This window comes from Apodemus sylvaticus, chromosome 1 (assembly GCF_947179515.1).
Source record: "Apodemus sylvaticus chromosome 1, mApoSyl1.1, whole genome shotgun sequence".
NCBI lineage: Eukaryota > Metazoa > Chordata > Mammalia > Rodentia > Muridae > Apodemus > Apodemus sylvaticus.
This window is the reverse complement of record NC_067472.1, coordinates 108,541,610-108,563,759: the sequence shown is the minus strand read 5'-3', so window position 1 is coordinate 108,563,759 and position 22,150 is coordinate 108,541,610. Positions and strand designations below refer to the sequence as shown.

General features: G+C 44.6%; 1 protein-coding gene across 2 annotated transcripts; it reads left to right on the top strand.

Moving 5' to 3' along the window:
- Positions 1-443: 443 nt before the first annotated feature.
- On the top strand, positions 444-21,643 carry Alg8 (ALG8 alpha-1,3-glucosyltransferase). Of its 2 annotated transcripts, XM_052158443.1 has the most exons (13): positions 444-554; positions 2,402-2,480; positions 6,660-6,853; positions 8,798-8,907; positions 9,227-9,294; positions 11,904-12,030; positions 12,246-12,349; positions 13,270-13,390; positions 16,180-16,319; positions 17,976-18,115; positions 19,874-19,971; positions 20,375-20,447; positions 20,988-21,643. In XM_052158443.1, exons 1-13 carry the CDS (start codon positions 460-462, stop codon positions 21,217-21,219), a joined length of 1,581 nt encoding a protein of 526 aa, XP_052014403.1. In that variant the 5' UTR covers positions 444-459; the 3' UTR covers positions 21,220-21,643. The 2 variants fall into 2 exon arrangements, with proteins under 2 accessions (XP_052014403.1, XP_052014412.1); XM_052158452.1 differs by lacking the exons at positions 11,904-12,030; positions 12,246-12,349.
- Positions 21,644-22,150: the final 507 nt, after the last annotated feature.

The following is a 22,150-nucleotide window of genomic DNA, read 5'->3' as shown; positions in this document are numbered from 1 at the left end:
ACGGAAAGCCTTGCTCAGCGATACTGGAATCAGAATGGTTTCAGCTCTGTCTGTATCTTGCTTAAACCATTCTCTACTTGGGTTTAACTTCCGGTTTCAAAGGGTGACTAACAGATAACAACTGTCTCTTTCACTAGTACTCATCTCTGGGGCTTTTTCTCACGAAGGTTTCCCACACCAACCAAAAATCAAGACCCAAACCAGGCGACTAGCTACTATTTGAATGGCTGTATTTACAAAAACGAAAATGGATGGGTGGAGGCCACCGCGGGGGCGGGCGCAGGAGCAACTAAGTCCTCTCTGCTTGAGGTACGACGGAGACACCGCAGGAGGTTTAAATGCCGGCGCTCTTTCCAGCCTGCGGCCCAGAGCGGGTGGCGCATGCGCAAAGCGCACAGGCACCGCCTCTAAGGGCCTTATCCGCATGCGCAGCGTCCCGGAAGTGACGGGACTCCAGGAATGGCGGCATTCGGGCTTGCAACCGGTAGTGGCCATTGGTTCTCGGCTTTGGCTCTTGGGGTGACGCTCCTTAAGTGCCTTCTCATCCCCACCTAGTAAGGACCTGCAGAACCGGGGACGGAGCGGGAAGGCCCCGCGGTCGGCAGGGTGGGAGAGATTTGTATGGATGTTTTGGGTATGAAGAAGAAAGACCATGTGTTATCTCCGCCTTTGCTAAGCCTTCTACCGCGGGGCTTGATGCTTCAACTAAGAGATAGAATATAGCCATGTCTGGTCCGGGAGAGTCCTTTCGCTGCCTAATTTTGAGCGAGTCACCTCCAGGCTTATGAGCTTCAGGGCCCTCCTCTCCATTTACAAGATAATGACACCTCCTCCCCAGTCTTTCAGCCAGTAAGACCTGCTGCTTGAAAGACCGAGCAGCGTTCTAAATCCTGAAGATGCAGTGGTCAACAGAGCGTTTCAGGACCTTGTCTTCCGTGGAGTTGAGAACGGCAAACTTTAATGATACAGTTACAGGGTTTATAAAGAACCGGTAAATGACTGGCAGGGCTGTTACTCTTGTGGAAAGTGATGTTTGAGTTCAAATCCTCAATATGAAAAAGAATAACCAATGTGAAAAACTGTTCAGGCACAGGAAAGAATGAGTGCACAAACCCCATATTGGGAAAGAACCCAGGATTCTAGGTGGAGAAAGCTGTCATTGTAGCGGAAGAGCTGAAAAAGAAAGAAAAGTGGCATCAGTTAACATAAGCAGTGGTCAGATCACATGGAATTGTGGAAAATGTATGTAGATTTGTGTACAAAAATAAGTGTACAGTATGATAAATGGTATCGTTAAATGAACAGCATTCCACGGTCTTAGAAAGTAGGTAATAGGATGATAATTGATTTAGTAAACAGGAGCGTTTAGCCATTAAGCTGGGTGTGTGCTTAATAATTTCCAGCATTTAAGATGTGGAAGTCAAAAAATCAAGAAAGCCAGGGTAAAGGCAAGCCTTACAACCTGAATTTGATACCCAGGAACTACATTGTGAGAGAGAGGACAAAGTCTCACGCTGCCCTCTTGACACACAAGCAGCAGCTTCCTTCTCTCTGCACAAAATAAATAAATGTAAAAAATAGAAAAGAAGGTTAGGTCAGCCTTGATTATGTGTCCAAATTTTGTCTACCAGGGTTCGTGGAGGTTGTTGCACAAAACCACCTATACATTGTTGATGCTAATTCAAGAGGGGTTCCAAGGCAGGGTGTGTAACCCTTGTTATAGTATGGTCTCAGTGAAACAGAACCTTTCGAAGCTGGATCCGGTTGCTCATATCTGTAGTATCAGCACTCTGAAAGCAGAGGCAAGAAGACATATACATTCAAGACCAGCCTGGTTTACGAAGCAAGTTCAAGACCAGCCAGGGCTACATAATAACACTGTCTCAAAACAAAACAAACAAAACAGTCCTTGCTCTCATGAGATCTTCAGTGGGTAAGGGGCCCCTACTGCCCAGTCTGACAACCTGAGTTTCATCCCAGTACATACATAGTGGAGGAGGTAACCAGCTCCCCATACATGTGCCTACACACAACATAATTCAAATGTAATTTTAAAATGTAAAGGTCCTCTTTTGTAAAGCGTTTTCTAGATTGTGAATTTTGTTAGAATTTTTCGTGAGAAAGAGAAAAGTCCTTTCGTGCAGTTGTCTGAGAACCTGTCTGAAGCCTTTTTTAGCCCTTGGATATCTCTGAGTCCCACTCACAAACACCCAGATCCTCCAGCAACTTCAGAGGGAGGACTGACCTAACGTCTACTAAGTGAGATGTTTTAGGGCTTTGTGTATGTGTGTGTGTGTGTGTGTGTGTGTGTGTGTGTGTGTGCATGCCACGTGGCTTTATAGGATATGGTGAGATGCAGCTGTTTCACAAGCTAATTTTGTCCCTTTAATTGCCTGTGTAGCCATTCCACAGATTTTGAAGTACACCGAAACTGGCTTGCAGTCACTCACAGCCTCCCAATATCTCAGTGGTATTATGAGGTAAGTGTCACCTTTACCTTTTAGGATTGCATGTAAACCAGCATGGCGGCACATGCCTATGATCCCAGCACTGGAGATGTTGGGGTGGGAAGATCAAGACTTGAGGCCACCCTGAACTACATAGCCGGACACTATCTCAGAAGTGAAACACCGACATAAGAACTACTGTATAGAGATTATTGCTGTTAAATGAGATTTCCAGGATCAGGAGTGTGGCCCAGTGTAGATAAAGCACCTGCCTGCTGTGTACAAAGCCCTAGGTGGATCTCTGTTAACTGACATACAAGTGGGCCACTCCAGGCCAGGAAGATGGCCCTGTAGCCAAGGCTAACAACCTGCCTCATGGTGGAAGGCAAGAGCCACTCTGCAGTTTGTCCTTTAACCTCCATATGCATGACATGGTATAGACACACACTCTTAATTTTTTTAAAAATAGAAAACTTCTCTTACCCCCACATGTGTGCTGTGACACACACACAAAAATAAAACAAAAATAAAAGATTTCTTTTGTTTGTTTGTTTTGTTTTGTTTTGTTTTTTTGGCTTTTTGAGACAGGGTTTCTCTGTATAGCCCTGGCTGTCCTGGAACTCACTCTGTAGACCAGGCTGGTCTCTGACTCAGAAATCCGCCTGCCTCTGTCTCCCAAGTGCTAGGACTAAAGGTGTGTGGCACCACTGCCTGGCTAAAAGATTTCTTTAAAAAATTATTTTTAACTCTGTGCTATATATGGAGGGGTGTGTGCATGAGTTCAAGTGACTGCAGAGACCTGGCGCTTCAGATCCTCCCTGGAGCTGGAGTTGTAGGCAATTGTTCGCCACCTGATGTGGGTGCTAGGAATTGAGCTGGTGCCCTCTGGTAGAGTAGCAGGTTCTTTGTTTTTTTAAGATTTATTTGTTGTTATATGTAAGTACACTGTAGCTGTCTTCAGACACACCAGAAGAGGAGTCAGATCCCATTATGGATGGTTGTGAGCCACCATGTGGTTGCTAGGTTTGAACTTAGGACCTTTGGAAGAGCAGTCAGTGCTCTTAACCGCTGAGCCATCTCTCCAGCCTGAGTAGCAAGTTCTTCTAAGGGCTATCTATCTCTCCAGTCCCGATAAAAGAATTTCCTTAAAATATGATTTATATGTGTGAGGGTTTTGCCTCTGTGTATACATGTGCAGCAGGTGGACGCCTGGTGCCTGCAGAGGTCAGAGGAGGGCACTGTATCTCTTGGAGCTGTAGTTACAGAGGATTGTGAGCCAGCATGTGGATCCTGGGACCTGAATCCAGTTTCTCTGCAGAGGTGGTAGCAAGGGTTCTTAACTGCTGCGCCTTTGGCCCCTAAGGACATTTTAAAGTGGTATTCTGATTTCAGGAAAATATTTTTCCAGGGCTGAGGATATGATTCAGTTGGTAAAGTGCTTGTTACATAATCCTGAGGACCTGAGTTTAGATGGTCAGCGCCCACTTAAGAGAGGCTGGGTGTAGTGAGGGTCTGTAATTCCACCACTGAGAAGGCAGAGATGGGTAAATCTAAAGTTCTCTGACTAGCCAGGCTAACTAAACTGGCCAGCCCCAGGCTTAGTGAGGGATCCTGTCTCAAACACTAAGGTGGAGAGCGCCTAAGGAACACATGGAGCATCAGCGTCTGGTCTCCACACGCAGAGCGCGCGCGGATAGGCATACCTGCAAGGACACAGCTAAAACAGGGTGCCAGTCTGAGTGTTGTGGGGTTGCTTTTAAGATTTTAAGGTTTAATCTTGCATGTGAGTAAGCACGTACAAAGACCAGGAGAGGGCGTCAGATCCGCAGGAGCTGAAGTTATGCGCAGTTGTGAGCTGTTCAGCTGAGTGTTAGGAACTGAACTCAGATTGTCTACAGGAGCAGTGTGTGCTCCTAACCTCTGAGCTCTCTCCAGCCTCTTCTTTTTGTATTTTAAGATGGTTTCATGTAGCCCAGGCTGGCCTTGAATTCATTGTGTGATCCTCTGAGGATCTGGGGATCCCAAGACTCCATTAACTGCACTCTATTAACTGAGCTGTGTCCTTATCCAGCCTTATTTTCTCAGTCAGTGAAGTGAAAAGAAAACAAAAACCTAAAAACAGTTATCCCAAGGGACTGAATTTATTTTTACATAATAGTACTGTAACTATTTCATAGATACGCCAGGAACGTTGAGTGGTTGTTTTAGCTTGAGGTATCACTGTGTGTGTGTGTGTGTGTGTGTGTGTGTGTGTGTGTGTGTGTGTGTACCAACTAGGAAAAGTACTGTGTAGGCTAGTGTCCCGAGCGAGGGCTGCGGTTTCAGAATGTCCAGGTTTAACAACTCCTCCTTAACGCTGGTGCGGAGTGATGGGCGCAAGGTTGGTGCTAAGTCAGATGAACCGGGGAAGCACTGACTGTGTGGCTGGGTCCTCACATGCGTCACCTATTAGCATTGCTTGTGTGGAAAGCCGTCCTCTGCTCTGTGGTTCCTCCTTTTCTCTGGCTGGTCCTTCCAGTCTCCCTTGCTAACTTTGTTTGCATACCCCTAGAGAGCTGGTGCTGGGGCTCTGCCTGGTCCTTCCCCTTCAGGTCTCTTGTTCTCTCTAGGTGTTCTTTTACTTCCTCCTGCAGCCTTCCCACCCCCATCACCTGAGGACCACTGTCTGCCCAGCCGTCCCCTACGACTGCTTACTGTACACAGAAGAGCCTCCTTGGTCTTTCTAACAAGGAAGGAAAATTAGCAAACTAAAGTGCAGTGGTGTGGCAAGGAGGCTCAGCAGGAGTAAGCCCTGACAGGGTGGAGTTGGACAGGGTGGAGTCAGACAGGGTGGAGTCAGACAGGGTGGAGTCTGGACAGGGTGGAGTCAGACGGGGTGGAGTTGAACTGGGTGGAGTCAGACAGGGCGGAGTCGGCGAGTATTGTCATCATGGCATCCCAGGCTGGGAGACAGATGAGGAGTAGATTGTCAATAGAGTCCTCCGTAGTTGGGACTTGACCTTTTTTCACTGACCTGGAAGTGGTCAGTTAGTTGGGAAAGACATCAAAGACATTTAATATCTATTGAGTGAAAAGAATTGTTCTGAATCTTCATATGGACACATTGGTTATTTTGGTATTTGAAAACCAGGACATGTCTATGTTAGTTACAAAGCTGCTATTCTGTTAATATACTGTTAAAATAGTAATTTTAAAGAATAGGATTGAAAAATTGAATTTGTAGTATTTTTTCTCAGTTCAGTGGGTCATTTTGCTTATATCCTACAATGGAGACTTTGAGTTGGAGGGGATTTTCTGTATGTGTAGAAGTCAGTGAGTGGATTGGCTAGAGACAGCCTCTGGGCGTACACCATCTAAACCTTCTGTGTCTTACACCTGCAGGGGTGTGAACAGCTTATGAGTTCTCCAGACCTAGCAGTTGTCTGCCATCAAGTCCTATAGGCAGAGGGCTGGACTGGGCGTGAGGCTGAGTGCCTCGATGCTTGCCTAAATCCAGCCCCAGGGCTTTAGAGAGAACTTAAAAGTGAAGAGGAGCAGAGAGCGAGCCTTGCCTTCCGTCTTTTTATTCATCTTTTAGTCACAGAGACACCTTGGGCCATAGTCCTTGTGAAGAACCAGTTAGTACCCAGTGAGCCTGAACTAGATTTGAAGAGAAAGAAATTTTCAATAAAAAGAGAAACAGGGCTTAGAGAATTGGCCCTGGTTCAGAGCACGCGTTCTTACAGAGGTGCCGGGTTCGATTCCCAGCCCCTGATGATGGTTCACAATCTGAAACTCCAGTGCCGGCGGACTTCAGCACCCTCTTCAGACCTTCTGGGGCACCAGGCACACCGTGGGGCTTCTGTATTCAGGCAGGAAAGAGACTCATACACATTAAAAAATAGTTGTATTTTAAATTTTTTTAAAGTACTAAGTGCAGAGTAGGAAGATTATAATTAGTGGCTTGCCTGTGATACAAGGTCAAAGAATCTCAGGCTAGTCCAAGACCTATAATCCTCCTGCCTCAACCTCCTCAGTGCTGGGATTATAGGTGTGTGCATCATGTCCATATGTTTTAATTTTCCTTACATAGGAATTGCTGTGGATAGTGCATTTTAAGTACAATGTCGTATCATTTTGCTTTTCTAAAGTCTAGAGAGTGAACGATTTTAAATATACCTTGTTTAGTTACTTAGGGAGTGTTTTAATTTTGGCTTTTTGTTTTAATCACAGGCAACTTCAGAGTGGACCTTGGATTACCCTCCCTTTTTTGCATGGTTTGAGTATGCCTTATCACATATTGCCAAATATGTCGATCAAGAGATGCTTGATATCCATAACCTGAACTATTACAGCTCAAGGACATTGCTTTTCCAGAGGTTTTCTGTCATCTTGACAGATGCACTCTTTGTGTATGCTGTTCATGAGTAAGTGGCACATGCTGTGCTGTGTGGACATTTGTTTGTGGAAGGTGTTTAGGAAATGTACTACAGCTGATTTATAGGGAGCAAAACCCTGTTCATACAGTAGCAAATCCTGAAGCAGCAAAAAACCCAGCTTTTTTATGAGCTTTATTTATGAGCTTTAAAATGCCTCAAAGTAATGACTGGATCGTTCTTGAGAGGTTTTGTGGAGAAAGGGGTATAAGTCAGGGTTTTGAGGTTGTGGTGTGAGAAGACACTGTGTTAGGAAAGAACTAATTCACACAGAATTAACCCCAGGACCAGTTCTCTCTCAGAAAGCTCCACAAACCTTCCTTTCCCTTTGGCCACTCCCAGAGGCTTTTGTGATGTGCCTTATTTTGTGAGACACAGTCTGTATACATTAATGCACATATATGCATTGTGCACCACCAAAGTCTGCCCATAAGGAGTTTCATTCCAGTAAACCCAGATTATCTTACTCTGTGCTGGAGAGTGGCTTAACAGTTCAAACATTTGCTGTTCTTTGTAGAGAACACAGGTTTTATTCCCAGCACACTCTTGGCAGCTCACAACTGTCTATGACTTCAGATCCAAGAGTTCCAATGCCGTCTTCTGACCTGCAAGAACCAGCTATGCACATGGGCCGCAGATACACAAAAGAGCAAAGAACCATGTGACACAGACAGGCATGATGGCATACACTTGTGATCCCATTACAAAGAAGGAAGACATGTAGATCCTTGGTACTTGTGACAAGCCTGGAACAGTTGGCAAGTTCCAGGCCAGGGAGAAGCCCTATCTCAAAGAATAAAATGGATGACAATCCCCAGAGATACACCTGATTCTGCCTCCTAATACTAGGTGTATTCACCTAATACTACAAGTACCACTTCCAGCTTTTTGGGGTTTTTTGGGCTGGCAGGCTGGTTGGTTGGTTGGTTGGTTGGTTGGTTGGTTTTGTAAATATTGGTTCTAGGAAGGAAACTCAAGTCCTCTTGTTTGCACAGCAAATACTTTCTGACAGAGCCATCTCCCCACCCCTTACATAAAGATTTAATGTCATCAGCATCTAGGTAGTGAGGAACTACAGCTTTGCAGTTCTGTTTATTTTTGAGACAGGGTCTCACTGTGTAGCCTGAGACTGATCTGGAATCTGCATGTTTAACTCTGCATGTGTATGTATGGGTCATGCATACACATTGAACCTAGCCAGTCTTTGCTCACACTTAGCATGTACCATTCTGCCACTGAGTTATACATTGCATTTAAATTCCTTCCCTTTTCTTCCTTCAGTTTTTTAAGGCAAGGTCTTTTGTTGTTGTTGTTGTTTGGTTTTGGTTTTGGGTTTTTTTTTTTTTTTTTCCGAGACAGGGTTTCTCTATATAGCCCTGGCTGTCCTAGAATTCACTCTGTAGACCAGGCTGGCCTCGAACTCAGAAATCCTCCTGGCTTTGCCTCCCAAGTGCTGGGATTAAAGGCGTGTGCCACCACTGCCTGGCTAAGGCAACGTCTTAATATAGCTCAAGTTGACTTGAAACTTGCTATGTTATTGATGACAACTTTGAACTACCCCTCTCCTACCCCTCACCATCAGAGCTGGAGTACAGGCATGAAGTACTGTGCTCAGGTGGTGCAGGACCCACACTGTGTGCTAGGCCAGCACTCTGCCAGCTGAGCTATACCCATGCTCACACATTGCACTCTTAAGGGCTGAACTAGTGTGTGCCCTCTTGTTTTTAAAATCCTTATATGGAGGTCATAGATGGTCATATTTAGTTTTATTAAATGAGCACTTGTTTCTGATCTGCATACCTGAGGAAAAGATGTGATAATGGCCTGATGTCACCCATGGACAACATGGACCTTTTGTCAGAAATGGCTCTATGCAGAAGTGTTGTGGTGTTGTGAAGTGTAAAGTTACTTGTTTCTCCTGGTGTGTCCTTGTAGGTGCTGTAAATGCATCGATGGGAAAAGAACAGGCAAAGACCTCACAGAGAAACCCAAGTTTATTCTGTCGGTGCTGCTGCTGTGGAACTTTGGGTTGTTAATTGTAGACCGTATCCTTGGATTCTATACACTGTTCTCTTCCTCTGGTGTGAACTAACAGGTCAATTCTTTGTGTAGTGATAATTATTAAACATGTGAGCTGCTTTTGAAAGGGAGCCTGGTCTGGGTAACTTTACTCCCCAAGCTGTGCTTTCTCCAAGTTTACTGGATTCTGGTTATTAAAATTCTTTGTGCCTAAATATTGACTTCTGAGAACCAGCTAAACTATTATTTTTAGTTTACTCGTTAAGAAGGCATCCACAAGCTCTATACACATTCATAGCACATTTCATTGTGAATCTAGGGTCATCTTCCTTGACTTCTCCCCAGATATTCATTTCCAGTACAATGGCTTTCTGTCTGGATTACTGCTGTTGTCCATTGCACGGCTGTTTCAGGTAAGCACAAAGAAACCTAATTAGGTTCCCAATAAACACAGTATTGTAGTGATGATAGATAATCTATTTGCCCCACCGTTTAGAATTTCACCACATAGACATTTTTTTAAAAGATTTATTTATTTAATATTTATATGTAAGTACATTGTAGCTGTCTTCAGACACTCCAGAAGAGGGCGTCTTGTTATGGATGGTTGTAAGCCACCATGTGGTTTCTGGGATTTGAACTCAGGACCTTCAGAAGAGTAGTCAGTGCTCTTAACCACTGAGCCATCTCACCAGCCCCCACATAGACATTTATATTTATACTTCCACAAACTCTACCTGCTCTTTGGATGATACTTTTTCTTTAAGATGAGAACCTTATATCCTAAATATATAATATTGTATTATGTTAAATATAAAATATATTACAGGATATAAATTATATCCTAAAATCTCATTACAATGTGGTAGGTGTGGAATAGTAGGTATTTAGTTCTGTTTGGCTGCACTGTTTTTGTCGGGTAGAATCTCCAGTAGCAACTGCTGTATAAATGATGGTTTCTCTATGAGAAACTTGTAGGTTAGTTAGACTAGTGTGATGGAAATGGAGAATTTGAAATGAAAAGAGCCATGTTTCTGTCTAAGGCTTACCGTGGCTATAGTTGGTTTTTTTACAGTTTCTATGAAGTCGGTGGAATTCAGACTGCTTTTATTAGAGTTTGTCTGGGGTTTTTCTTTACTTCTGTGGATTAAGAACCACATTTAGTCCCTTCTAAGCTGCTTAGAAGACTGAGGTAGGTAGATCCTTTGGACCTGAGAATTCAGGGCCAGTCTGGACACGAGCTTAGTGAGGCCATCCTGGAGATGGAACACAGGGTTTCACACACACTACTCAAGTGCTCTAACCACTGGAGTTTTGTTTTTGTTTATTATTATTTTCGAATAGGCTGAATATGTAGCTCAGTAGTAGAGTGCTGGCCTAGAATGCACTGAGCCCTGGACAACCCATGCACACAGTACAACAGTATAGAGAATATTCATTCATCTTCTGATGCTACCTCCTCTTTGGCCAGGTTAACTATCTTGTCTCTGGCTTCTCCGAATATAGTTTGTGCTTACTCATGACATACCCCATATTCTAGCACCAGGCTTGATGCTTATTATGTACCTAATGAAGTAATGATTTATTTATTATCGTGTACATGTGTTGTTCCTATTTGTTTATGTGCACCAGGTGTGTACAGGTGCCCACAGACGTCAGAAGGCATTAGATCCCCTAGAACTTGAGTTACAGGCAACAGTGAGCCATCATATGGGTGCTGAGACCAGAACCTGGTCCTCTACAGCAGCAGGGAATGCTCTTACCTATGATCCATCTCTCCAGCCCCTACTTGGATTTTTTTATACATTACACAAATTTAAATCTCTCAGAAATAGAGAAAATATACAACAGTGATACACATAGGATTCTTTTCCAATAAAAAGATATGGACAGAGCTGTGTCTGGTCTGGTGTGGCATTCAGCCTTTTCATTTAGACTGTGAGCACTGCAAGGACTAGTCCCACGAGGAGGTGGGAACCTGCCTGTGACCTGCTTGGGTGTGTGTTCTGGACCGCTTCGTCTGCAACCCTGCACTTGAGCTCAGGGTGACAGGACAGCAGTTCCCACTGGGGCTGCGTTTCAATAGGCAGACTGCATTCCTTACAGAAGCTCCTTGGGCCAGTGATTGTGGATTTCAGGGCCACATTTCATTCCATTTTTACATACTATCCCCTAAGGTGTAGTTATAGGGCTTAAGGTGTAGTTATTGGGCTGGAGAGAGGTCTCAGCAGTTAAAGCACTGGTTGCTCTCCCAGAGGACCTGTTTCAATTCCCAGAAGCCGCATGGCACCTCACACATCTGTACTTCAGTTCCGGAGAATCCGATATACCTCTTCTGGCTTCTGCAGTCTTTGCAGACATTGCACAAACATGCAAGCAAAACACTAATAACAAAATTTTTTAAAATGTTAATAGTTACAACTTTAGCTGGATATGGTAAAACAAACATGGTAATCTTAGTGCTCAGGAAGCTCTGTGGCAGAAAAATTACTTCAACTCAGGAGTTTGAGACCAACCTGAATAACATAGCAAACCCCCAGGTGATTTGTTGTTATTTTATTTTGTTTTAAAGTTTCTACTTTTAAAATAGGTAGAGTTTGGCTTTCTTTCCTTTTTGATAATAATTTTAGCTGCACAGAATAGTTGTGAGTCATTGCCTGTTTTCCCCCAATGCTACCTTCTTTTTTGTTTGTTTGTTTGTATTTTCGAGACAGGGTTTCTCTGTGTAGCCCTGGCTGTCCTGGAACTCACTCTGTAGACCAGGCTGGTCTTGAACTCAGAAATCCACCCGCCTCTGCCTCCCAAGTGCTGGGTTTAAAGGCGTGAGCCACCACCACCTAGCCCAATGCTACCTTCTTAAACAACTATTCACCAAGGCTAAAAAACTAGCATTGGGTTATTTGAATTTCATCAGCTTTTCTACTAATGTCTTCCTCTGTTCTAGGATCCCCTCCAGGATAGCACATACTGCATTTCATCTACCGTGAGCTTAGAATGATGTCTCCCCCTTTCTCTCTCCTAGAAAAGGCACATTGAAGGGGCGTTGCTCTTCACTGTCCTCCTCCATCTCAAGCACATCTACCTCTATGTAGCCCCAGCCTATGGTGTCTATCTGCTGCGATCTTACTGCTTCACTGCAAATAAACCAGGCAAGTCTTAGCAGCGAGGCTTACAGTGTTATGAAGCACAGCGGGTGTCTCTATTAACCCTCCATCATCCACAAAGACCAGAGTATACCCAGGCATGGTGGCAGACACCGCTAATCCTAGTACTAGGGAGACTGAAGCTGGGGGCGGGAGTAGCTTTGGGCACCGTGTGTTGGAGGTCTTCCGCTCCTGGTAATGCCGGCTTCCCTCTTCTGCAGACGGCACTGTGCGATGGAACAGCTTCAGCTTTGTCCGTGTTGCTGCCCTGGGACTGATCGTGTGCCTAGTTTCTGCTCTTTCGTTAGGCCCTTTCCTAGCCTTGGTAAGACATTTTATCTAATTTCTGCTTTTTACTTTTTAAAAATTAATGTCACCAGGCAGTGGTAGTACATACCTTTAATCCCAGCACTTGGGAGGCAGAGGCAGGTAGATTTCTGAGTTCGAGGCCAGCCTGGTCTACAGAGTGAATTCCAGGACAGCCAGGGCTATACAGAGAAACTCTTGTCTTGAAAAAACAAAAAACAGCAACATAAAAATTAATGTCAGTCATGGTTTTGTTATTTAAAAAGATCAATAAAGTAGGGAATATGGGAAGCAACTATGAAATTCCTCCTTTCCTACCAAAGATATGGTAGAGTGCTCTGCACACAGTACTGTGCATGTTCAAGTAGCATGAGACTGTGCTTACATGAGAGATCTAATTCTTCTCAAATGCACCAGCTTACTAGCATTCTTAGGCCCCCCAGTCAGAAAATATACAGCAAACATTGTAAAATGCCTGGACAAATGTCCCAATATTTTTTCTCTTTTGCTGTACATCCCACAATTATTTTAACTTCCTATTACTATAGGGGAACACCACATATTCTGTGGTCTTCTCTGCTTCCCAACACCTCAGCAGGTGTAGATGAACTACAACCTGTGCTCTCTCTCTCTCTCTCTCTCTCTCTCTCTCTCTCTCTCTCTCTCTCTCTCTCTCTCACTGTGTAAATTCTGTTATACTTCCTAGTAGCACAGAGGAGTATTCACTGATTTATATGAGCCTTCTCTCTGACCAGTTGAAAAGGTTAGGCAAAAAGAGGTCTGTGAATTGCTTGGGATCATTTCCTTGCAGAAATAAAGATGGCATCCCAGGCTGCTGAACTTTCTGTGCACAATGCTGCAGGCAGTTTTCCTGTTTTGTTATAGAATTTGGGAAGAAATGATGACCGTTTAATTGCTTTCGTTTCTCCCTTTCCACAGAACCAGCTGCCACAAGTCTTTTCCCGACTCTTTCCTTTCAAGAGGGGCCTTTGCCATGCCTACTGGGCTCCAAACTTCTGGGCTCTGTACAATGCCCTGGACAAAGCACTGTCTGTAATTGGTATGGTACCCAGCTCTTTGACTTAGACTGAATACTGAAAGGACTAGTCCCACCAGGAAGTGGGACCTCTGCCCTGCTTTGTGCCTGGATGTGTGTTCTGGACCATTTGGTCTCCAGCCCTGCACTTCAGCTCAGGGTGAGCCGAGCTGGAGCGCTTGAGGCCGAGCCTTGTGCAGTAAGGGGCTGCATCCCGTACAGACGTTCCTTGTGGCATTGGGGTTATAGATGTTTTCCTTGGGTGAGTAGATTCAATCTTAGACACATTTTTAAAAGTATTTCTAATTATGGCGGGGTATGGACTTAAGTATTGGTACCCATAGAGGCTAGAGGTGCTGGATCTCCCAAACCTAGAGTTTCAGGTGTTTGTGAGCCAAACTCAGGTTCTCTGGATGAGCTCTCAAACCTCCAGGCTACCTCTCTAGCCCAGCACCCATCCAGATACTTCTTAAACATAGTTTTTGCCTTAAGTAAAATATTATTCATCAGAGTTGACCCTACTTTTAAATTTAAATATTTGAAGAAGGGGGAAACAATTTATGAATTGTGACTCTGGGCATTGGGCCAATAAGAAAAATGACCCTGTCTCAAAAAACAAAACAAAACAAAAAACCCCTAATAGTTTCAGTTCTGTGCAAAAGCAGGTCTGGCTTTGGGTTTCTTCATTTGTTGGCTCCTGATCTCACCCGTACATGAATTGTTGGCTGGATTCCATTGCTGAGTCATGTGGTTTCCCTAGTATTGCCTTCATCTACTTCCCTGCAAAGTGTGTTGTTGGAAATGAAAGAAGAATAAATATATATGCCAGGTTGAGCCAGGAAGATGGCTCAGCTGGTAAAGGTGCCTGCTAAGACTGACAGGCAGAGTTTGGGTCTAGAATCCATGCAGTGGAAGGAGAAAACTGACTCCCTCAAACTGCCCCCCCCCCCCACCTCCACATGTGCATACAGCCTTCCCAGCCTAAAAGGAACTGCAGGTCTGGAACAGTTGCAGGGAACTGGCTCAGCACTTAGGAGCACTCATTGCTCTAACAGAGGAGTGGGCTTGGTTCTCCCTCCCACATGGCAGCTCACAGCACCTGTAACTCCAGTTCCTAGGGATTTGATGCCCCCTGCTGGCCTGCTTGCGACCAGGCACACACACACACAAGATGTTATCATCAGTAGACTTTGGAGCCTCACAGACCCAGATTAAGATGTGGTAGCCGTTGGTCTTGTGGCTTTGAGCAGGTTACGCCATCTGAGCACTTGGATCTAAAGTAAGGACACACAGCCCTGGGAACAGGGGACTAGGTGCTAACTACATTGTAGCTTTTACAGTTTCTGTTGTGTACTTATAGGAAATTGATACTTTGTTTACTCACTTATTTTTAGAAATCATAATTTGGCTTCATCCCTCACTCATCAGTCCAGCATCAGTGTAATGGCATTCTTACAAAGAAACTTCAACATCTGTGTTTTAAAACGTAGTTGCCACTCAGTCTAGTGTGCAGTACAAGGTCTGATTACCCTGCCTGCATTGGGAAACTGCTGTACCCTACCCTGTAAGGCACCTGCTCCCCAAAGATCTGGAAAGTTAGTAGCAGGTTCAGAAATTCAGGGGAATATCCAAGAGTTTTAAGATAGAATCGGGGGCTGGGGGTTAACTGAACTGGTGGAGTGCAAATCCTCGTTCCTCTGCCAGTGTCACATAAAGCACTGTGGTAGGGCACACCTGGAGTCCCAGCTCTCAGAGGTAGAGGCAGGAAGATGAGACGTTCAGAGTCATTCTCAGCTGGCCTGACTACATGACCCTCAAAAAGAGGGGCGAGAGCAGGGTGTGCGAGTACACACCTGTAATCCCAACACTTGAGGAGTGTAGGCAGGAGGATCAGGAGTGCAAAGCTAGCCTGGACTACATGAGATGGGTCTCAAAACCGAGGAAAAAACCGAAATCTGAAGGGGAAAGGAGTAAGCAGAAAATCCGTCGGAGGGCTCCGTCCTCTCCACACTGCTGGCTCAGTGGCAGCAGCCAGGCCTGTGCAGGTGCCCAGGCTGTCTGACCGCCATGCTTTTACTGTGGGGCTTGCATCATTGTTCTAGACTTGGCTCATCTGACAAGTAATGATTGAACTTCTGTGTTTGGGGATAAAATGACCTCATCAGTTCTGTATTTAAGGGACAGTGTGGTAGAGAAAGTAAGCACATAAACTGAACCAGAGGATGCGCAGTGCAGCTCTGCCTCCCGATGTAGTTCTGCTGACTACACTTCTGGGATTCTGTATGACTGAATCAGTTTGGCAGAGTGGATGAGTCATTCAAAGGGAGTTTCGTGAGCAAAGACACAGCTTTTGAGGGTAGTGTGCTGAGGACTCACAGTCACTGAGACTAAGGCGCGTTAGCACAGATGAGGCTGGAGAACACAGGTGAGAGATGAGTGAAGACTGTGCTGTCTGTGGGATTATGAACTGACTACTGCAGGAAATGAAAGGTTCAAAGCTGTAGTGTGGTCTGCATTTTAAACAGCTTGCATTGTTCAAGTGCTAGAGAAGATGGCTGCTCACATGCTGCCTGCCCACAAGGTTCCTGTACGCAGCACAAATAGCCAATTCCAGTTTCAATCTATAGCTATAGATTGTCATCTGAAACAGAAGGCCGCATTTGCTAGAGGCGACTCAGCATAGACTTGAACCCATGAAATCCAGCTGTGAGCAGCTGTGAGATTTCGTAGTTTTTTAAGAGTATTGCTCAAGGGTCTGATTCATAAGTTATGGAATCCTATGGATTACAATCAAATGTCTGTTTACTTTCTAGGCTTGGAATTGAAACTTCTGGATCCCAGCCAGATCCCCAGGGCCTCCATGACAAGTGGTTTGGTTCAGCAGTTCCAGCACACAGTCCTTCCCTCAGTTTCCCCTTTGGCAACCCTCATCTGCACACTGATAGCTATCGTGGTAAGAACTTGGCATGTGGTGCTCATCTGCTGAGCCTTCCTCTGCTTTTCTTGTCATGGTGCTGACTGAATTTCAGCTTCCAAGCTTTTCCAGCTGCAGGATAAATTCCACAGCTGAAGTCCTACAGATGGGGCATTTCCTAGCAACTCTCAGAGTAACTTTGAACACAGTGAGGGAGGATACCAGAAAGGCGTCTGTGAGAGAGGCTTGCCAGGGGCTGTTGCAGCCATCTGTCCGCCCTGGCTAGGACAAAGAAAAGCCCAAGTAGGAGGCACAAGCGTGCTGTGGAGAAAGAAAACCTTTGTGTCAGGACAGCCAGGCTTTGATTTGTGTTTCTCATCCTTGGCTAAATGATCAAAATGTGTCTGGAAAACAGGATATTTTGTCTTGAGGGTAATATGAATTAAGAGAAACAGTAGCTCTTTACTCCTCAGATGAAAGTCTGCTGTGAACCAGGCTTGGGGACATGAGCCAGCAGTCTAAGCTCCGGGCAGTGGAGGCAGGGACATTGCTCCTTGGGGGCCATTCTGGCTACATAGCCAGACTTTGTCTCAGGAAAAAGAAGAAAAAAAAGAGTGAAGCCACTGTGGGTCAACTGCTGGTAGAGCCTCCTTCACACCTGTGGGTGCTTGGTGACTTCAGTTATGTGACAGTTTCAGTAGGATCCAACATAAACAACTCAGCCCTGAGGATAATTACACATTTGCTTTAAGTTTGGTTTCTAAGTGATCAAAATCTCTTGGCAAGACACCTGGCCCCCTTACCTGCATGGCAGTACTGGTGTGCAGGCAGCAAGGTTATGCTGGCCTACTTATTCACAGGTTTTAGCTGAGGTTTAAAAAGTCCTAAAACCTCAGCCTTGGATCTGGGACTGTGGTTCAGTGAGTGAGAACACAATGTGCAAACACAAGGACCTGAACTCATCCTCAGCTCCCATGATAAACTGCCAGGCGTGGATGCACATGGATGCGTGCCTTTACCCAGCAGTGTGGAGACCAGGAGGAGGGCGGAGCCTTCCTCAACACCAGCCTGATTCTAGGTCCAGTGAGAGACCCTGTCTCAAAGGAATAACTCAGTGATGGGATGCACGGTACCCAACATCCTCCTCTGACCACTCTGTATGTAAGCCCTTTCCCCACACAACTGTGCTCACACACACAGGTAATACCAGAGAGAAAGAAGCAAAATATTTAAAACAACAACAACAAAACACACCATAAATCCTCAGCTTTGTAAACTGTATATATAGAGGGCAAAGGCTGTATTCTAAACTACACTGCACTCACAAAACTGATAAAATCTAATGCACTATCCTCAAAACATCTATGAGTTTTTGTAGTTTGATCTAGTAATCTGAATGAATATTACCTAATTATACAGATAGTACATTGTTAGATTTTATATCCCAGGACTGTCCATCATCTATTATTTGGATAAGGTTCATTTTAATGAAGTAATTACATATTCCTGTGGGCTTGCATCTTTTCTAAAGCTAGCTCTGGGGACTGTACACAGTGATGGATTGTCCCAGTGCAGTAGAAAATCCTCTAGTTTTGCTGTTTTCAAAGATGACGCAACCTGTGTTTACCTGTGCCTTGCTTCTGCACAGCTGACTTTAAGTGACACTGAAGTTTTGTCTTTGCCTGTTGTTTCTAGCCCTCTGTTTTCTGTCTTTGGTTTAAACCCCAAGGGCCCAGAGGCTTTCTCCGATGCCTGGTTCTCTGTGCCTTAAGTTCCTTCATGTTTGGGTGGCACGTCCATGAGAAAGCCATACTCCTTGCAATTCTCCCAATGAGGTAAGCACACAGCTCAGAGAGCCACCATGTTTCACAGTGTCTTGCTAGCTAATGACTGCCTGTTCTGGACATGTCCAGTGGTGTGGGATACACGAAGGCACGGGAAGGAGGGCAGCAGGCTGATTGGCTTGATCTTTAGACCTGATAGGATTCTGAGATGTGTGAAAAACCATGTGTTATTCTCATATTTTTGGTGGTTAAATACTGTAATAGGTCTGGGGGCATGCCCTGGGAAAGGCTGGCACCCTTGGCATCAACACATTAGTGAAACTAAAATCTCAGGATTCCCTGTTCCACGTTGTAGTCCAAGCAAGAACTAAGTATTACAAAATGGCTCCATGTATGCCCACTTTAGACTTTCCAGGGCTGTTTGTTTCTTTCATGTCATATTGGTTTGCATGCTTTGAGGTAATTAGGATAAATTGATGTAATCCCATCTTAGAATCTGCAGAAACCAGGGTTCAAAGAGCTTGTGATTTACCAAGTTACACAGTTAAGCCTATTATGGCTTACACATGCCTGTGTCTCCCTGTACTGAGGAGGCTGAGGCAAAAGGATCACAACTTCAAGGCCATCCTGGGCTTTACACCAAGATGCTGCTTAAAAGTGAAGTCACAGGGCTGGAGAGATGGCTCAGTGGTTAAGAGCACTGACTGTTCTTCCAGAGGTCCTGAGTTCAATTCCCAGCAACAACCAACTGGTGGCTCACAGCCATCTGTAATGGAATCCACTGCTCTGTTCTGGTGTGTCTAAAGAGAGTGACAGTGTACTATATATATAAGAGAGAGAGAGAGAGAGAGAGAGAGAGAGAGAGAGAGAGAGAGAGAGAGAGAGAGAGAGAGAGGCGCTAAGTGGCAGAGCTAGCAGATCACAGGCCTGGAGCACACCTTATGCTGCCATCCTGTGATCGGCTCACCATAACTGGAGCAATGTGCACTTGATACTCATTAAAATGCAGCCCAGAAATGGGAGTGGAATCCGCCTTTTTCTGGTTTTGAGGGTTTTTCCAAGTCATGAGAAAGCATTCAATGTTTTCTTTGGAGCCATAGGATTTCCAGATTGCAAAGTAGAGCGAACTCTGATCTAAACTCTCACTGCAGTCCAAGGATTGTCTGAAAGATGAACTGTATGTTTGCAAGTGAATTCTTGAGTACAGTCCCTGTCTGTCTCCTCTAAGCAGCTCCCAATCCTACATTAATTTATTTGAGGAAGATAGCAAGCAAGGTGTTTCTCTCCCCCACCCATCCCCATCCATCTCCCCCCCACCCCCCACCCCCCACTCCCCAGCCCCTTTTCTCTTTGGACATTTTATTGATTACTTTAAAAACAACCCCAGGGCCTTGGGAGGTAGCTAAGTACGTGAGAACACTCACTGGCTGCTCTTCCAGAGGACCCAGCTCAGTTCCCATCACCCACTTGGCAGTTGTAACTCTGGTTCTAGGAGGTCAATGCCTTCTGACCTCCAAGGGCATCAAGCATGCATGCACATAGACCGCAGACATACATGCGGACAAAACATACACATGAAGTAATCAAATCTTTGGTAAAAAACCTTTTTTAAAACAGACATGGCTAGTTCTCATTTGAATTGGACTTATAACAAAACCAGTATTTATTTCACAGGAGAATTATCAGTATTCATTTTATAAAGGAGTCATCAATGTTTAGCCAGGCCTAATGACAGACATGTTTATTTAAGCTCTTTGTAATCTCAATTCAGCTGTGTTAAGGAATTATTGTAAGAATTTTTATTTTTAGCCTGTTGTCTGTGGAAAAGGCATGCGATGCGACAGTTTTTCTGATTCTGACGACAACAGGACACTACTCCCTCTTCCCTCTGCTCTTCACTGCACCGGGTAAGTAGCCTCTCGTCAGCAAGGCGGTGCTCACCGTGTCTTTTCTGTCCCAGCCTGAAAGCCACTGTACATTAGCTTAAATAATTGGGAGTCTTCTTGAAGAAGAAACTTTTGTTCTTTCTCTTAAATGATACCTCCAGTTTTCCCCTAGTTTTGAGTATATTTAGAAGCCTCAAAAATGGTTAGCCAGCCATGGTGTCACACATCTTTAATCCTAGCACTAAGGAATTAGAAGCAGGTGGGTCTCTGGGTTCAAAGCCAGCCTGGTCAACACAGTAAGTTCTGGGCCAGCTGGAGTTCTGTAGAGAGACCCTGTCAAAAAGAAAGAAAGGAAAAGAAAAAATAGAAGGATTAACAATGTCCGTATGCTATTTTGTCATCTGTATTTTTTGTCTCTTAACAGAACTTCCCATTAAAATTTTACTCATGTTACTGTTCACGGTTTATAGTATTTCCTCACTGAAGACACTGTTCAGGTAATTTTAGAAGTACATTTAAGGTTATATTTATTCCCTTTTGTGAAATGTTTGCTCTTAGATGGTCGAAGAGGATTTCAAATGTATTTTTAAGTTTGGGCTGGAGTGATGGTTCAGATGGTACAGTTTTGTGTGGATGCAGGAGGACTCACGTTTTGAAAGTGGTTAGTAATATGTACACATGAGCGTTGTACATTAGGCCACTGAATTGAATAATTTAAAAGCTAGTAAAGTATTGAATTTTGAATGACTTGTATTTTATCAGAATAAAGTATGTTTTTAGAATCCCGATTCCACGTATGCTCTTACGGTGTGATCACAGTGCAGCCCCAGCTGTCTTCTGAGTACAGGACTAAGTTTATCTGGGCAGCAGAGGAAATGAGGCCTGTTAAATCGCTGAGATAATGAGTGCACAGCACTAATGGCTCTTCTGAACCCAGGGTTTTGACATCACATTATGGGATGCAGGTGGGAAATACTAGCCGGGGATGCTTGCTAAACCAGGTGTGACTCTTCTAAAATCAGACTTCTCTCCCTCAGAAAAGAAAAACCTCTTTTTAATTGGATGGAAACTGTGTACCTCCTTGGCCTTGGGCCTCTGGAAGTCTGCTGTGAATTCCTGTTCCCTTTCACCTCCTGGAAGCTGAAGTTCCCCTTCATCCCTTTGCTGCTAACCTCGGTGTACTGCGCGGTGGGCATCACATACGCCTGGGCCAGGCTGTATGCTTCAGTGTTGACTGGCTGTCTTGTCAGCAAGACAAAGAAGCATTGAATAAAGAAGTGTTTGGATGAAGGCCAAGCAATTACTTCATGGGTATTAATCAGAACTCGAAGAAAGTTGCCAGTGGCAGGATCTGTTTATTTAGCAGATCTGGTTAAGGACCATTCTTCCACACTTGGCCTTGCCCTGCCTAGCAACCTGATTGTTTCCATGGTGAGAAGCCACTTGCCCTCTCCAAGCAACAAAACACATTTGAGAAAGCTCTTACCTTCCTCTGTAAAAATAGTCTGCAATGGTTGAGAGCCTTGTGCTCACTGAAGGTGAACTGGGGGTGGGGTGGTGAAAAGCGGCATAATTTTCTGTAGCTGGTACTGACCATTGTTAGGATGTAATGCATAATTAGATTCTGTATCTAAGGAAATATAATGTCATTTTGTATTCATGCATCAAATAGCAAAGTATTTCGGGTCCTTACCAGCTCTCACATTTATTTTCCTGTTGGCATGCACACGGGAAGATGGTGTATTGTCTCTGTTCTGTACACCTTGTTCCAGGAGAGTGGTTCACTCAACAAGTTGGAGGATATTTAATGTACTGACTTAGCAAAACACAGAGACTCCAAACCACATTCAGAATATCTACTATAGTTTCTTCTCACAGCAACCCTGCTGTTTGGATAAGACTACCATGTGACCTTTGTTTGTTTTTTTGGATTCGGTGTTTTCGAGACAGGGTTTCTCTGTGTAGTCCTGGCTGTCCTGGAACTCACTCTGTAGACCAGGCTGGCCTTGAACTCAGAAATCCGCCTGCCTCTGCCTCCCAAGTGCTGTGATTAAAGGCGTGCGCCACTACTGCCCAGCCCATGTGACCTTTGTTCTTGTGATCACTCGAAAGTGGTCTTAGTTCTCCCTTTATTTTTTTTTTAAGATTTATTTTTATATCATGTTTGTGTGTTTGCATGAATATGTGTGCACCACATGTG